General features: G+C 36.8%; 2 protein-coding genes and 1 long non-coding RNA gene across 3 annotated transcripts; all 3 read right to left on the bottom strand.

Annotated features, from left to right (window-relative positions):
- Positions 1-867: 867 nt before the first annotated feature.
- Positions 868-1,834, bottom strand: LOC137726487 (uncharacterized). The gene is made up of 2 exons (XR_015962785.1): positions 1,548-1,834; positions 868-1,332 (listed from the first exon to the last, which is right to left on the bottom strand). It is a non-coding gene; the product is annotated as an uncharacterized LOC137726487 (long non-coding RNA).
- Positions 1,835-3,077: 1,243 nt separating this feature from the next.
- On the bottom strand, positions 3,078-5,934 carry LOC137726686 (uncharacterized). Its single transcript, XM_068465625.2, has 4 exons — positions 5,486-5,934; positions 4,370-5,010; positions 3,794-3,994; positions 3,078-3,437 (listed from the first exon to the last, which is right to left on the bottom strand). The coding sequence occupies exons 1-4, from the start codon at positions 5,727-5,729 to the stop codon at positions 3,393-3,395; spliced, it is 1,131 nt and encodes a 376-aa protein (XP_068321726.1). The 5' UTR covers positions 5,730-5,934; the 3' UTR covers positions 3,078-3,392.
- Positions 5,935-9,122: 3,188 nt separating this feature from the next.
- LOC148696849 (uncharacterized) lies at positions 9,123-10,140 on the bottom strand. The gene has a single exon (XM_088694503.1). It carries the CDS (start codon positions 10,009-10,011, stop codon positions 9,583-9,585), a length of 429 nt encoding a protein of 142 aa, XP_088550629.1. The 5' UTR covers positions 10,012-10,140; the 3' UTR covers positions 9,123-9,582.
- Between the last annotated feature and the right edge of the window lie 6,875 nt (positions 10,141-17,015).

Raw genomic sequence — 17,015 nt, 5'->3', positions numbered from 1 at the left:
TTACAATCAGACTAACTGGTCAATGGATGCTAAGTTAAAAAAGCACTGTCAATACAAGAAGTAAGCTTTCCACAAAGATACGAAGATGCAAAATTACTTGGTCTCAGTTTTTAAAATCAGTGGTCAATGGTGGCTGAATACAATCTTACCCAAAATTACAAAGCAATTGTGCGTGATATAATCTTTGCGTGCTTATATTCATGTGCATGATTGCATTCTCAATCCTAAATTGCACAGATGATCATCATTGATATGTCACAAGTAACTAAATAACTAAATAACTAAACAACTAAACAAAAAAAAACAACTGAGCCAAAACAAACAACTGAACCCAGAGCACCAGACTACTGCCATTGCAGAGTCATTGCAAAGTACAAATACAGACAAACAATTAATTAATTTAGCTCCAAGCTTTTCGAATTATTTATTAATAATTTATCAAAACAACACTCAAACTCCAAAGCTCTGAATCTGCATCTAAATTCTTTGTCCTTGATACTACTTTTCTAATCAAAAGCCCTGCATCTGCATCCAAAGCCTTGCATCTGCATCAAATTGTGGACTTGATAGGAAACAGACAAGAGCATCACATGCTGGGGCACGCAATTCTTTGTCCTTAATATTACTTTTCTAATCAAAATTTGAATGATCATTTTACTTTTCTCATAGGACACCTAATTATCATTTTACTTGGCCCACATTCAGAAGCTCCTTGGATGCTGCCTCCTTCGTGGAGTTAACCACATCATTTTGAGACTGAAGAACTTTAATATGAGAAGCATTGAGCTGCATGGATTACTCACTGCAACAAACCGATAAAAAAAATGTTACAGCTCACATATGTGGCATTCGTGCACAACTGGAATATATAAACAAAAGGAAAGCCTTCCATCGAACCACCCAAATCTGAACCCCGCAGAAGCAGAACTCGTTTTATTTACAATAAGATTTGAACCTCATTCTACTCAATTCCCTAACTAGTCCAATACCCTTTGAGCTAAGGCTATGAGCTTCATAAAGTCTTGTTTCTCAAAATCCTAATACAACAAGCACATAATTTTCAGGGCCATTGAAATTCAACAATCATTTCATACACATGCGATCACGACAATAAGTTATCTCAGAATAATTCACCCCTAATTATGCAAAACTGAGAGCATACAACCATGTTATGAAAAAGAGGGGTCATTTGATCGAAGAGGTTTCCTGCAGCATCCTCACTTTGTCTCTTAGCTATTTCATCAAACAGTGTAGATGCACACAAATCCTTGTTCACAAACTTACCCGCAAGATACCAATTAACCCATCCCAAAATATGATGACATCAAATTTCTAGCAAAATGAAAGCAGGGAATGAAGAAAAAAATCACTTCAACTTACAAAAACTTATCAATCACTTCACAAAAGGAAAAATAACAGATAAATTGAAAACAAATGGGTAGCATGTTTCGTCTTGTGCATCCCATGGAGTTTACAATCGGGACAATCGGGAAAAATTGTAGATAAATTGAAAACAAATGGGTAACATCAAATTTCTAGCGACTTACTTAGCGGGCAATCATCCCCAGGGAGTTTACAATCGGGACAACAACCATCAAATGCCATCCTACAAATCCCACATGTTTCGTCTTGTGCATCCCATGTCCATGAAGCGACAGCATGCCACCTGCAGGTCCAAAGGGATCAGAGTTAGAGCTCCAAAGTAGATGAAATAAAACATATCCCAGAAAAATAAAGGGCACATCAAATTTACACTTAGACACATTTACACATGCAGCAATTGATTATTTCCATTTGATTAATGAACATAAGAGATAGAAAAGAGGTAAAAAAGACATACTCTGTTTAAAATCCCCAGCAGATATTCGCAAAGAGAGAAGGGTCAAGAGAAAACAGTTCGATAAAATGCATAATACGTCCATTTCCCATCAAAGATGTTTCAAGTTAAAACAAGATCACCGAGCAAATGGGATGGTCAAATTATGACGATCGTTGTTAAAAAGATAATCGCACCCAATCATAAACAGGGTGAGCATATGCTAGAAATTCATGACTAACATAAGAGATGCTGATCTTGTGATCACCATTTGTAGCATTAGACGACAATTAAGGTAGTAAAACCCTACAGCTCATTAACTATTCATAGTTCCAGAGGATGACAAATCATAGAAATTCAATACCGTCAAGCTGAAATTCATTCCACCACCATTAGATGCAACAGTTTGAAGCGGGAAAGAAAAGAGCTTTACAAAAGCTATTTCTAAATGGTATAAACTAGTAAATTTGAAAGAAAGAACAAAATCAAAATCATAGGAATTTGAAACTATCAAGCCAAAATTCAGTCTACCATATGATTAAATGTAACAAAGTTAATATCTTGGAATAAAAAGTATAGAAAATTACATGAGCTAGTTGCAAATGGTATATAAACTAGAGTAGTTTGAAAGAAAGAACAGAATAACATAATACGCAAGATGTTGACTTTCATCTTCTCCTCCTGCAACTGCAAAACCCCAAAACCCTACATTTCAAAGCAATGAATTAGAACAAATCCCCAATATTCCCAGAATTTCAGTAATTTCAAATTCGATATTTCGATTAGCTAATTGTAAAACCCCAAATCTACCTACCCAATACAAACTCCTCGATCAAAACTCAAGGGTGATCGCAAACTGAACCCTCTGGGGACTGAAAAGTGTGGCAAATCACTGCAAAAGTCCGATTCTGATTCTGATTCCGGTTCCCATCTCGAATCGAGGTCTTTGTTCATGATTCAGGGTTGGGGACGAGGAGAGAGGGAGAGAACGCAAGCAGAGACGAGAGTAGAGGATGCGAGCAGAGAGCGATCAAAGGGATTAGCTAGTCCCATGGTTCGCGACGTCTCTCGCTAAGACCGTCTAACATGGTCCTTAGTCAAGACCGTCTAACATGGTCCTTAGTCAAGGCGAGTCAGGCTTACTCCCACTAAAGCTAGTCTCGTGAAGTAACAAACATGGGACTGGACTAACTATTAGTCTAGTCCAGTCCAATGAGGGCTAGTGAAGGGAAACAAACACACCCTAAACGTCCATATTTAAGGAACCTTGCATGTTTTGTTTACTTCATATCTAATCAAAGCTACCATCTTGTTTGTAAATAAGCTTGGAAATCATTTGTACAAAGATTTCAAAGCATGTTGTATACTATGAATTTAAAAAAAAATGACACAAGTTTTCTGCATTCATGTGGATGCCTTTATTGCTATACATTAAATCAAACATATCCCTTCTCCCCCCCTCCCCCCCCCCCACCCCCCCAAAAAAAAAAAAAACAGGAAGAGAAAAACTTTAGATACATTTCATGAGTCCTATATCTGTGTTTGCATATTGCGAATTTGAGTTAATCCAAAATGTCTATGTGCCCTTCAAAACTGCAGTTTCATTCGCTACTGAGATTTCCTGTAAAAGAAGATGATGAATGATGTCAAAATAAGCATGTCTACACTGTCCGCGAGACACTGAATGATCAGAATTGCAGATTGATTTACGTGACTAAACTAAAAACAAAAAGGATATGAAGACAAACTTATTCGGAGCAAAATAATTCTATTGACACGGATGAATTTCACCAGGGAAGCTATAAATACACTATCCAAAGATGAATAGATGAACCATCTCTCAGAACCTATTTACGATGATCAAGTCAAAAATGTTGGGACAGAATCCTTAGCTGGTTTGTTCTCGACATTGGATGCTGACATGCTGCACCAAACATTGAAAACCAATAATAAACGAGTCTATACATGCTAACTTGCCTGTGGCGTTGCTGTGCTTGAGAAGGTGCATCTTGATGTGATGGCACGTCCATGATCTAACAGCCATCCTACCTCGCTGCAAGTATCACCATCTTTACTTTCTTTTACGGAACACCACAGCCGCTTGGGAAGCAATACGAGACCACTTTCATCTCTCATGGAGCTCTGCTCACTGTTGACTAAAAGTTCTTGAAAAACATTCTGTTCATCAAGTTCACATTATATACTAATTAGACCAGGGAGTTACAAAAAATCTGACAAATAAATGACTATCTACCAAATCAATGGATAGGAGGCCATAACTTCAGAAAATATCAAAGAAAAGATATTAAAGAGTGACACAAAATGATCAATGAAGATTCAATGAAAGAAATATGTCGATGTTTTGTGATGCCCACAGTGACAAAAACAACAAATGAAGTGAACTTACGGAGTGAGCAAAGTGCCTAACTTTTAACCAAACAAAAGAATGTTTTGAACCGCTTCAGCAGACTTAAATATATTCAAACATTTTTGCTTAGGTTAAGCATATCATACAAATATACACACAAACCAAAAGGGGGAGGATCAACTCACATTTTGAGTACCACGGAAATTGGCAAGAGCACTGAGACCCCGCCAAGTTCCAACAACTTCTGAAGCTTCCAGTGCAGCCGTACAAGCAAAAGCAGAATCACGGATAGCACATCCACCTAACTGATCCCCATTTCTGAATGGCCCATACCAATTCTCACAGTAAACTCTAACATTCTGCAGCATCATCTTCTCATTCTCTATGCGGATGACCTGAATTATTCTCACCCGAGACTCTTTATCTTGAGGATTGATCAAGCAATACTCCAACTCCTGTAACTTATACATACCCTTATCCTGAATTGGCAAGACAGACACATAACATCCGCTAGACTGATATGCAAAGGCAAAAACTTGGTTACTCAGACCACCAACATTCTTCTCAATGACTCTATATCGAGTAGCAGCATCAGCTTCACATCCAACAGTAGGAAGTAGCTCTGTATTCTTGTATAAAAGAATGTGCTCATCTGGGTTAGCAAGAGTGGGGCATTGAGTCTGCCAATCGAAAACCTTAACCTCCCACTCCCTGTAAGCTTCAGGCACTACATTCTCGGGAAGTTCTATTGGGTACCCTTCCTTTGTGAAGTCCGCTCCATGGCCATCCCATTCACCGGACACATTTCTGGAAAATTCGGACCACGCTTGAACACGTAAAAGAAATAGATAAAGAGAAATTGAATTATAGTGTACCTTAAGCATATTAACTTTTAGATTCTACACTTCAAATAGTTAACATAACGAATGGAAACTTATCCATCATATCTCTTACCCAGTGCCTTCTCTACTATAAATGAAACCGGGTATTAAATAACTGACTGTTTAGATTGGCAGATTGCAATTTCTTTGGAAATTAATCAGAAAAGTTATACATTTCATTACTCAATTTCCCATTTATCCTCTTCCTATCATCTGCTATGCAACCCTAATCCAAAGAATGGAATTTTACACACCAAATCTCCTATCCAACTCTACATTGCTAGGCTGAAAATACTTAATAACATGCAAAGATGCAAACTTTTTTTATGCTACAATAACAATCAGATGATTCAACAGAACCCAAAGAAATCCAGAACTAAATAAGCAGATTTTTGGCAAAAGCGCTTAAAATACACTCACCAGGAGCAAACGTGGAAGTGGGATTGAAGCCATTGATGTGGTCCTCCTCCTGGAGCTGCAGCTTAACATCTGAGACGGCGGTGTTGGAGGAGGAAGAGGCGCCGCTCTGGACAATCGGACCGCTCTGGCGGCGGTTGTGAGGCTGTTGGAATTGGGGGCTGGAGGGCATTTTGGGAGAGGGCAGAGAAGTGCTTAGGCTTAACGCTGTGGTGTGGGGGATTATGCTGTTTAGAGCCAATGCCATGTGAGTTGGTTTTTTCGTAAATATGGGGTGGATTGTGGTGGCCGTCCGTCTCTCTGCTTTTATCCTCAGCCGCGGGAATGAGGCGGGGAAGGACAAAGACGAAGTTTGTGGCCTTCTTGTTCTTGGTTGCACAAACTAAGATGACCTAATATTCTTTTGAATCTCTTGGCAGGCAGTGAGCCAAATGGCGATAATTACTTAGACTGGCCTTCAGCAAAACGATGTCGTATTAGGTTATGTATTTCCTCTGAAAAGTGCAAAAGAGACTATCCCAATTCTCTAAATTATCTGTCACATCATATTTTTTACACAATATCAATCTTTAAATTTGGCCCTTTTTCCTATACCAGACGTGAGGTGTCATTGTTTTATCAAATGATAAAACCATTGAAGTCTTGTTTTTTGCGTACAAAATGACAACTGGCATTTGATAAAGTGAAAAAAAGTTCAAATGCAAAAGTAGAATGTATTTGTACTCACTACCCTCTCAAATAGTAATAATGATCATATGTATTGTCATTAGATAAGTTTAAATTTTAAAATTTGTATATTTATTACACTAATTTTAAAATTTAAACTCATCAAACGATGATAAATATGATGATGAACATTAATATCACTTAAAGAGCGCAAAAATATTCCCTTAATGCAAAGGTTGCTAGCACTCCCCTACTCCAATTTAAAGTCTTGGACCTCCAAAAGTTGGGTGAGTTTAAGAGGTAACACCCAAGCCCATCGATATTTGTATGTGCAACTTTGTGTAATACACGTCAAAATTGCATATACATGTTACAATCACAATAAGAGCCCTCAAATTATTTGATATAACGGAATCTAATGACTCTTGTTATAATGTGTAACTTAGATGCGTATTTTTGACGTGCATTGACAAAAACACAAATGTACTTATTAGGAATGAGCACGGCCCGTTTTGTTTGATTCAACTGAAACTAAAATAGAACAAAAGAATATAAACAATGTATGCAAGTATTAAAAATAAGACACCTATTAAAAACAAATTTCAAAAATAAATATCAACCCAAATAAGTTCGGATAAAGTTTAATTAGTCGAGTTCATATAACATAAGTAATAAGTATGGGTGAAGCTTAATTCAACATCCCTAACGTGGAAAACACTAGCTCCTCGTGACACATCAAGTACCACACCTAGATGTGTTCTTATAATAAATAAGTAGAAACTTTAAAATAAAAAATAAAAAATTATGATAGATGCGTTTTGAAGTGCTTTCTACGTAACGAGTGTTTCTAAAACTCAACAACAATTTTAAGGTATAATTAATAAGAAGCGTTTTATTGTAAAAAACTATTCTTCTAAAATTTGTTACAAATATTACATGCTCTTTACTTATCTTGTAACTCCATGGTGTATACAAGTATATCTCGTATTTAAGGTCTAATTCAACACTATCCTAACAACTAATTTAATTTTGATTATGGTTAGTTGAGGAAGTTTTCTAATATTGGTTAATGCTTACCATGCACGTCTTATAAATTTATAATATCAAGTCCGTCCTGGGATTAAACAATAATAAAATATAGTAAAAGGGTTAAGGGAATAAAAGATTGATGATTAATTAGCATTTGGCACTTGGCAGCTCAGCCATTACCTCCAGTCCAATAATTGTCAACTATTTAGTCGGTGCGATCATGGGATCCATGTGCTAATCCATGATTTGGTCAAAATACTAAAACACATAACTAATTAGTTGGGTTTATATTCGTCTTGAAATTGATTTAAACCATCAAAATGATTATTGAACTTGAAAATTAATCAATATAGTCTCTAAAAATTGGTGTTACAAATTAAGTCATTACATCGTAATTCTGTTAAAGATTATGTTATGTGCTGATGTGACATATAAATAAGACCCACATGATGTAAAAGTTTTTATCACAAAATGATTTCTGAAATTGACTTATACGATCAAAATGGTGTGGGTCAATTTATACTAAACTAATTAGTATTTTGGCTGAGATTCAATTTCATTTGTGTCTCGTATTTGTAATGGTGTTGCTCACCGTTTAACTAAGTTCTCCCCTTTAATTGTTCATGACTTAGTTTGGTTTGAGAATCCTCTCGATTTTATCCAGGATGTTTTCTTCCAAGACTCCTCTTACAATCGAGTTTGAGTTTTTCAAATAAATCTATCGTTCATCTTTGAAAAATTAGTGCTTTCATTTCATACCCTTTTTTTTTTTTTTTTTTTTTTTTTTATGGGACGAACCGTTGGTTATTTTTTTTAATTGGAAAAGAATGAGAAACTAAATATATACACCGACACTTTTATACTTGGCTCCGGTGAAAGGGGATATCTGGTCCCTATATTTTATGCATATGACACTACAAAGTCCTCCTACTGTACTTACTTTTTCAAAAAATCCAAACGAATTTAATTCTTACAAAACATGCAAACCCCACCATGCAAAGTTAGATACGAATTCCAGGAGACTAACAATATAAGCCTTCATGCGGTAATCTTTGTCTGTAGAAGTTTGATCATCGTCTGTACTTTTGCATTAATACTGAATTTTGCATGCTTCTCGTCCGTTTAGTATTAAAACCAACCTACATTATTACGTATCAGTACTTTCAAAATACATTGATAATTTGTTGGTACCTTCTCTGGACGACAATCACGTTGACGCGTTATCAATGATATATCGACATTTGGCTCTTGGATAAAGAACGTACATCTGTTTCATAACCTAACCGTCCAACGACAATGGTTTAGACACTTTCGTTTCGACTACATCACCGACGCTCCATCCCTCCCTGGCCATATTGCTTTGTTTTTGGTATTTATTCTGACCGGTTACCAAAGAAACAAAAAAGAGAATCTTAAAAACATGGTCCATTGCTAAAAGAGACGAAAACGAGTCGTGAACTTAAACGTTCTGTATTTCAACCTTTACAAATGCAGAAACATCCGTAATATGAGTGGCTAAACGTTGGTGTTCGAATTTATTTTAAAAATATTATATGTGTAGAGATTCTCCTTTCTTTTTTTTCTTTTTTTTTTTTTTTTTTTTTTTGGAAAGAAAAAAGGAGGAGCAAACTTCAGTCCAAAGGCATGCATCCGGCCACGTCTTAGATCTACCAATATTGGAATTGACTTTGCATCACATAAAAATCCCAAGTTTCTTAATACACAAGATTAAGAGTTAATGAGTCACTTAGTACTAGTGGTATTCCTCTTTTCTTAGAATAAATAATATCGTTTGTTAAAAAAAAAAATTAAGAGCTAATGAGGATTGAATTAAGCAAAATCTCAAGGAAGAAGAAATAAGAGCTAATTTATAAATAAATATTCCATTTACTAGCAATTAACTAGGACATAAATTAACACTTGATACAAATATTAAAAGAGAATCTGCAAAAATAATTGCTTTGTAATTAAAATAATAATAATAATAACATGATAGATATTTAGTATTTACTAATCAATAAAATGCTCCCTAATTTTATGATGATAAGCGGCAACCTCTGCAATCTCCATTGTGGGATTAAATCTCAGTACCGCCACCACCCCTGCCTTGCCCACCACTCCTTCAACTTTCCACAAATTGCAGAGAAACCCCTCAGACCACCATTAATTTTTCAACCCCACCCCTCTATAGCAACAATCCCACATGACACAAAAAATAAGAACATCAAAAAACAACAAACATAGTCTAATTACATTGGTACACTGATCTTCATGTTTGGTACAATAACAAGTAGTATTTTTGATGATCTGGTATCGAATTTTCGGACCGTTGGATCTCTTATTAATTCTATAAAGGCCCCAACTTTCTTGATTAATTTCAAAAACCAACACTTACCCATCAAATCTCAGCCGTAAACTTTCTTGGTTTTGTTCCTCCCATCATCAAAATCGTACCTGTAAGTTTGCGGCAGGTTTCCGACATCAGAACCCATGAGTTTCTTGAGCTCCGACCGGACTTTGTAGAACACATGCCTCCAGCTTCCTCTGTTGTCGGATCCGAGCACTTTGGTTTCTTCCTCGTTCATCTCCAGATCCTGGGCAAAAATGGGTTTTCTGGACATGATCCATGCCCAGCTCTGGACCCACCATTTTCTTATGGATCCTCCGGCGTACTCTCCCATGGCGGAAACCGACTTCGACCGTCTTAGTGCCCATGAAGTTGCAGGGGAGGAGATGGGCTGGAGCTTGAGGGACAGAGACGACAGCCGTCTCCGCAGCCCCGGCTGCTCTGTTAATTGCTCCTGAGAAACTGGAAGTGAATGATTTGCGGGCATTTTTCTCTGAATTCGAGCTCTGAGAAAATGGAGAAAAACAGAGGAGAACAGAGGAGGATGGGGAAATGTGGTTCGTGGGGGGTTTTGTTTTTGTGTTTTTGAGGAGGTGGGGTGGTGAAATGTAGCGTTCACAGCTCCATACAGGCTGTTGTTATTCGTGATGTGTGGGGCCACGGTGGGGGTGGTGGGGTCCATGGAGTTTTTGTTAAATTTCAAATTCTTCTCTCTGCATTTTACAGCATTTTCTTTCTCCTCCTGTGATGGGGGGACATCTCGCCGGACAGGGTGTCTGGAGAATTTATCAGAAATTGGCTTTAAGTCCAAAATAATCTTCTTAAATTGGGTGATGATTAGGATAATTTTTAATTTAGCTGGAGTTTATCATGTTGTCTTCTTTAAATTAAACTTGTTGCAAATATAGCGACTATTTGTTTACAGCTTGTCAAGAATTAGAGAGAAATTATTAGGAATAGTATTTGATTTGTATCTTTTGATCATATTATTAAAAGTAAGAATCCACTATACAGTCTACTTGCCTCACACATTATATGTCGTGTAATGTCAATCTCGCTTCTAGTTTCTTCAACTTTGGTTCTATTTATTGATATTTCGATTATTTAGAATGTTGAATCATCGTTTATAATTTAGAGTTTTAGTCTCAGATTAGTTAATCGCTCACATTTTTGGCATTTGATATTTATGACTAATCTAAATCTTAGAAGCTTTAAAATTGAGTATCAGTGAGATTTTTTGGACGCATTGATTGTTAACAAAGAACGAACATCATGTGAAGAGAATCTCCTATTACACATACTATATAAACATGTACATAAGTTTTTCTACTTATCTTGAACTTCACATAATTCACTCAGATTATAAGACGTATACAATAATTCTAACGTGCAATATAAATTAAGTGAACATATTACCATATTGTCATGTCACATGTTTAAGAATAAATTGTGTTGGGCCACCCAGATCAATTATTTGTAAAACTCTCACAAAAGGATGGGATCTTTGTGTTTTAATCCAAACCTACCTCGTGCTAATCATATCTAGTGTGAGAGTTACTTAATCAGATAGTTTTACTGAAGTTTCCATCTACACTTTCTTATACCATTGCTAAGCAATCTATCTTTTTCAATTTCTTGTTTTGCATTTTTAGGTCAAATTTCTTGTTGCTTTAGGGTTCAAAAAGGATGGGTCGTTGCTTACCCAATCATTGTAAATATCATAATCCATATCGACATCTTAAGTTACTACAAACTACAAAAAATGTAACCCAATTTTTTGGCATGAAATGATTGGTTGACATAAAAAAACAAACAGAAAAAAAAAAAAAAGAATAAAACGATAACTTGGGAGTAAGAGTAGGAAAAGGCAGAATATTTTAGCAAATTATCACTTTGATCCCTGAAACATTGGCTGGAGGTATCTAAGTGCTACATGTTAGTAGTATATAGGAGGACAAGGACGAGGATGAAGAAAATACATTTTTAGCATGCAGAGAACACGATTTAATATATCAAGTATTATAATATAAGTCGATAGATACTTGAAATAAAAATATCCAACTAGGTATAATATGAGATTTGGTGTTGAAGCCGTATTCCAAGGAAAAAAAATTTCGAGGAGGAGAAGAAGCCATAGTGTGAATGCAGGGACCAGCTTCTGAGTTGTCAGTTGTAAAGTCTGGATCTGCTGCTTACAAATTCCGTGAGTCATTCTCCCATTAATCCCTCTCCTTATCTTAACATTGCTTGCGATTTTGTTTAATTACTGACTTAAACATGATTATTAATAAGTATTAGCATGCGTCATATTAACACGAACATTATATAGAAGCACGACCATGGTTGACATTGTGATTTACGAACGATTACCCGTATTCGATGTTCACATCTAAATACGGTTGACAATTTGTGTTAATGTGCTTCATAGTTGAGATGTCGACTTATTTATAATCGTGTCATGTTTAAATCAGTTCTTTTGTAATCGTGTCGTTTTTAAATTTAATCTTTGTGTCAAGTAAATGAAAACTTGATGTTAACTTTCTTTCCTTTAGTTCTTAATCCGACCTTGTATTTATAATTAAAGTTCACATAATCATATGTAAAAGTATCTCAAATCAATCACGCATTGTTATATATTTAAAAATTCTCAAATAACAATATATAATTGACCTGATATACCTCTACAGTGACATTCTCGTAACATGAAAGTCAATTGAAAATTTCAATACGTATCGAAGATTCAAAAAAATAATGGGAGTGACAAATTGAAAAGGATACAAAAGACGTGATTTGTGCCTATTTTGGTTGCCTGATAAGTGACAAGTAAATTTCAACAAACAGCAACACATTATTATGCAATTTAAAAGGGCTGAAAACTACGTGAAAATTAAACAATGAGCTACAAGTTTTCGTCTTCCTCCCTAATTTCTGCTGTATCTCTCAGGTCTCTCGCCTCTCTCTTTCGGGTCCCAAAACAAAATCTTCAAGTTCACACCGGTTTTGATTCATTGCTATTTTCTAATTAACATGTAATTTGACATTTAGTAGAGTATACTAAAATAAATGGGACTTTTAAAGGGGATGCCATTTACCTTTTCGGCTCTTATTTCGTCATACAATGTTGCATAATGATTGAAATCGTTTACCTTCTAGAAAATTGACAGTTTAAATCATTATACAACGTTTCTCACTTTTAGATGCACAAAGTATTACCCACTACACTCAGCATTCAAAAACAGAAAAATACAAAAACTTTCATTCAACTCCTTGAACCTCTTGTTGTAGGTACGTACATAGTTAAAGAAAGAAAAAGTCAGTCGTGATATGCCGAAGGAGCCGTGGCCTGCCATCTTAATGATATGCCGAAGGAGCGAAGGAGCCATGGCCTGCCATCTTAATGATATGCCGAAGGAGCCATGGCCTGCCATCTTAAGATACTAGGATGGCATCCGGTCAAGTCGAGGTCGAGTAATCGAGGACTCGATGAATGTTGTGTTTATTGATCGAATCAATTAGGCGTGTTTAGGATTGGTTTGGATATGATAAATAAATAGAGTGAATGAAAGTTGAACAAAAAAAATAGATAATGCTTGTTTCCCTCACTGGAGGAATGCACATATTGCACCTTTGAGAATGTATCTTCATCGTATAACTTTATAATCAAAACCGTTCCATCTATTAATCTTCGTTTGAAGATCATCCTTAAAAGTTTCATTGGAATTAGAGATCATTTAGTAATTCAAATTTATAGAACAAATCGACAATGTGAATACCAAGTAATATATTTATGATAAGTCGTCCATTTATTTAATGCATTTGGATGAATAAACTGACACGCCCCGACATTGATATCCCAAATATCAGGATGGGCATGTGCTGGCCGACACCCGAGGGTGACGAAGCCATTTTAACATGCATTCAAGTGGTATCAGTAAATGAAAGTAAATAAAATATGCAAATATAAACAAATACGCAAATGCAGAAGCGTGTTCAGATCTTACAAATAATCAAGAATAATGTGAAAAAATTACAATAAAAAAAATGTACGAATAAAGGAATGAGTCCTACACTAAGGAGACTCGAAGATACCTATGCAAAAGTGCCTTGACGCCGGAATCATACTCCTCGATTCTAAATCCTTAAGGGGACGCAAAACAAAAGGTGAGTCGACCAAAGTTTATAATAATAATACTAATAATAAGAAAACCATTTTCTTTCTGAACATACTAACTCCCTATTTTGAAAACGCATATAATACTATATAGTAGGCTTTCTGAAAACTCTAGCATGCCATGAAAAACATTCGTCAATCGTGTACGTGTGAAACAATGCTCAAAATGGTAATATAGTCGGCCGGAGGTATAACCATCACCTGAAGGTGAAGCTGTACGACACTGGGTTACTCCAGTGAAGAAATGTGGTAGTAGGGGTGGGCGCGGTGCGGTTTCGAGTGAAACCGCAACCAAAACTGAAACTTTTTGCGGTGCAGTTCGGTGCGATTTTGAAGCCACAATTGAAATGAAACCAAACCGTTTGGTTCGGTTCGGTGCAGTTTCAAATGGTTTCGGTTTGATTTTTGAGAAAAAAAATGTACAATTTAAAATATACATTTATTTACGCATAAGACGGTCTTATTTTCCTCATATATTAATTAATGAACCTGCATCAACGTCTGGTATTGAAATTGTCTGGTATTGAAATCGAGACAGAACTACCCCACACAGCATTTCGTTTAGAATTCTTAGCTGACATATCAAAACTCATGTCATAAGAAAACGGACTTGGGTATACGTTGGTCTTGCGATGAGCAATCTTTTTTTTTTGGCACAAACTGCTTACTTGTTTGGTTTTGGTGTACTCATACTGCACACTAGGAATTAGAACCCTTCCAATGTCATCCCGAGGACTTTCGAACATGATCTTTTCAAAGTATAGTTCCAAGAACCTGCTGCATCCAAGAATCAACACGTAACACAAGACAATTGATTTTTCTTTGCATTTCATGAGCCTTGTCCAATCAAACTTGTATTGGGATTGAATGGCCTTCGATACCAGACGCTGCTGCTATCTACAAATTCCACCAGAAATATCAACCTGAATATATGACGCGGTTTCAGTTTCGATGTGGTTTTGAAAACCCAAAACCGAAACCAAACCGTTTTCTTTGCCGCAGTTCGGTTTCGAAACCGCAACCGTTTCAAAATCGCAAAACCAAACCGTTTAGTGCGGTCCGATTCGATTCATGTTTTGGTTTCAGTTTCAGTTTTTGATTCCAAGTGCCCACCCCTACGTGGTAGGTCCATCACCCAAAGGTAAAGCTGTACGACTCTGGATTATGCCAAAGAAGAAACATATACATAACATAACACACCGACACTAGCCGTGGCTAGTGAAGCTGTTCGACACTAGTTTCACCAGTGAAGCTGGGAGTATGTCATAAATATCCTCAACTGTGTCCTATGGTCATATACATCTACATACTCGTGTTGTGTGTATGTGTTGTATGATAACCCACTAGATAAGCCTAGAAAACGTATCTCAAAATCTCATATCAAATCACCGGAGCTCAAATGCTCAAAGCATCAATTCATAAACCATAGATAAATCATATTCGTAAATCCGTAATATATCACACACGTAAATCCAATAATTCATAACATTTCGTAAAACATAATTCGATAAATCATAAATAATGCATAAAACGTAAAATCATGAAATCATGCTTTTCGTGAATGCAAGCCTAATATTTTATAAAATAAAAAAAAAAAACAATTTGAGAAGGGGTCCACTCACAAATACTCGAACTAAGGAGGACGGGGTCACTTCCAACTGACGCACCTAACCACAAATAGAGACCAATTAATAAAACTCTACTAAAACGATCGAATTTGGGAAAACGGACAGCGGATTCAGATTCAGCACGTACCTAAGGAGGGACATTAGGTTTCCCTATGCAGGGCCACGGGGCGGCGACCCGGGTGGCCACGCGCAGAGATGGGTTGCCTGAAAAGTAGTTGGCGCCGTTGTGGACGACGAAGCATTGTACCTCATGTGGAGGCACGTGTGCTCCACGCGCCAAGCATTGCAGCCCATGCGCAGCCTTACGCGCCCACAAGTAAGTGTACTCGCCTTCCTCGCGAAGCTTGGGGTTGGCTAGTTTCTGGGCAACATTTCCAGAGCTCCGTTCGAGCTCATTTCTCCACTAAATTCGATGTTCTACCTATGGAAATAAAGCTGGGAATGAGGAGAATAGATCTGTACGAAAAAGAGGCCGAGAGGTGGCCAGAGTTGGCCAAAAAACTCATACAAAAGTAGGTTTATTTGCCGGAAAACTGAGGAAGGTTTTCCCCCTAGGTTTCTGTGTCCATGAGTCATCAAATCAAACCAAAAACGTCCTAATCTCACTCATAAATACAATCTAGAAAGATCTAAGTAGTTTTCAAGACTTACCTTAGGAGAAAAAAGGCGAGAAATCGTCGAAATCCGTCGGGGAGGAAATGTGAACAGTGGCGGCCACAGTTCACCGTTGGAGGGGGTGATGTCAGCTCCTCGGTTTAACATGGGAGGGGTCTAGTAATGGTGGTGTCATTGTTGTTTATGTGTGTATGTCCATACCTCAAAGAGGAGAGGATGTGAGAGTGCATATGCGAAAGGGAGAGATAAGAAGAAAGAAAGTTATAAAGGGAGAGAGAAACTTCACCCGATGAGAGAAATGAGAGAAAAGAGATGGAAAAAGAGAAAGAGGGAGAGAACCGGGGAACCAAAAAACGCAAAGGGTGAGCCCCATGAGATCACCAACCAAGGGAAGAAAAGACAAAATGCAAAAATATCCCGCAAAACGCAAAATTACCAAAATACCCCTAATGAATTGGATTCCGTAAAATCCATGCTTTAGCTCCAAATTCAATTCCGCTTGCTCCTACATGTTCGTAGTGATGAGTACTACAAGGATACACCAAGGAAACGAATCTCACATGACACGACAAGACGGTAAACAAAAGTCAACATTTTCACCTTGGAGGGCATTTTCGTAAATTCACACATTCAAAATTATGTAAACCATAAAATTGGGGACGGGTTATTACATAAACGATCTTTGATTCAGATGATTTTTTATATTCAAATGGAGATTTATGAAATAAACGGTTCTGATTCTAAATTTTTTTTTAATACATCGATATTTTTACATTAAGGGGAGGGGGAATTCGGCTAAACCACACAATGGGCGATCTAATTTGGTATCGAATTCGTCATCCACGAGATTCAAATCTAAAATCTCTCACTTCCAAGTGAAGAGGGAATAGAAATACCACCAAATCATAGTACTGAGTGGCATAAAGTTAATATGATAGAACTACATCATGCGGGAGTGATGGAATATGTGCATTCACCTATGTAGGGAACAAGTTGCATTATCCTAAAAAAAGAAATGTTAGGAGACTCTCAAAATAGGACTCTCCATAGACTCTTCGCCACCTTATATTTTTTGAC

Source organism: Pyrus communis, chromosome 5 (genome assembly GCF_041283825.1).
Source record: "Pyrus communis isolate YQ-2024b chromosome 5, ASM4128382v1, whole genome shotgun sequence".
Classification (NCBI taxonomy): Eukaryota; Viridiplantae; Streptophyta; class Magnoliopsida; order Rosales; family Rosaceae; genus Pyrus; species Pyrus communis.
The sequence above is the reverse complement of the archived record's forward strand: the minus strand, read 5'-3'. Positions and strand labels throughout refer to the sequence as shown.

Bases quoted from the DNA above. Each gene is read 5' to 3' on its own strand.
- LOC137726686 (XM_068465625.2), bottom strand. From the start codon at position 5,729: ATGGCATTGGCTCTAAACAGCATAATCCCCCACACCACAGCGTTAAGC. The intron at 5,011-5,485 runs GTGAGTGTATTT...TACGTGTTCAAG, and splicing joins CACTTCCACGTTTGCTCCTG to CGTGGTCCGAATTTTCCAGA. The intron at 3,438-3,793 runs GCAAGTTAGCAT...CTTCTTTTACAG, and splicing joins CAAGCACAGCAACGCCACAG to GAAATCTCAGTAGCGAATGA.
- LOC148696849 (XM_088694503.1), bottom strand. From the start codon at position 10,011: ATGCCCGCAAATCATTCACTTCCAGTTTCTCAGGAGCAATTAACAGAG.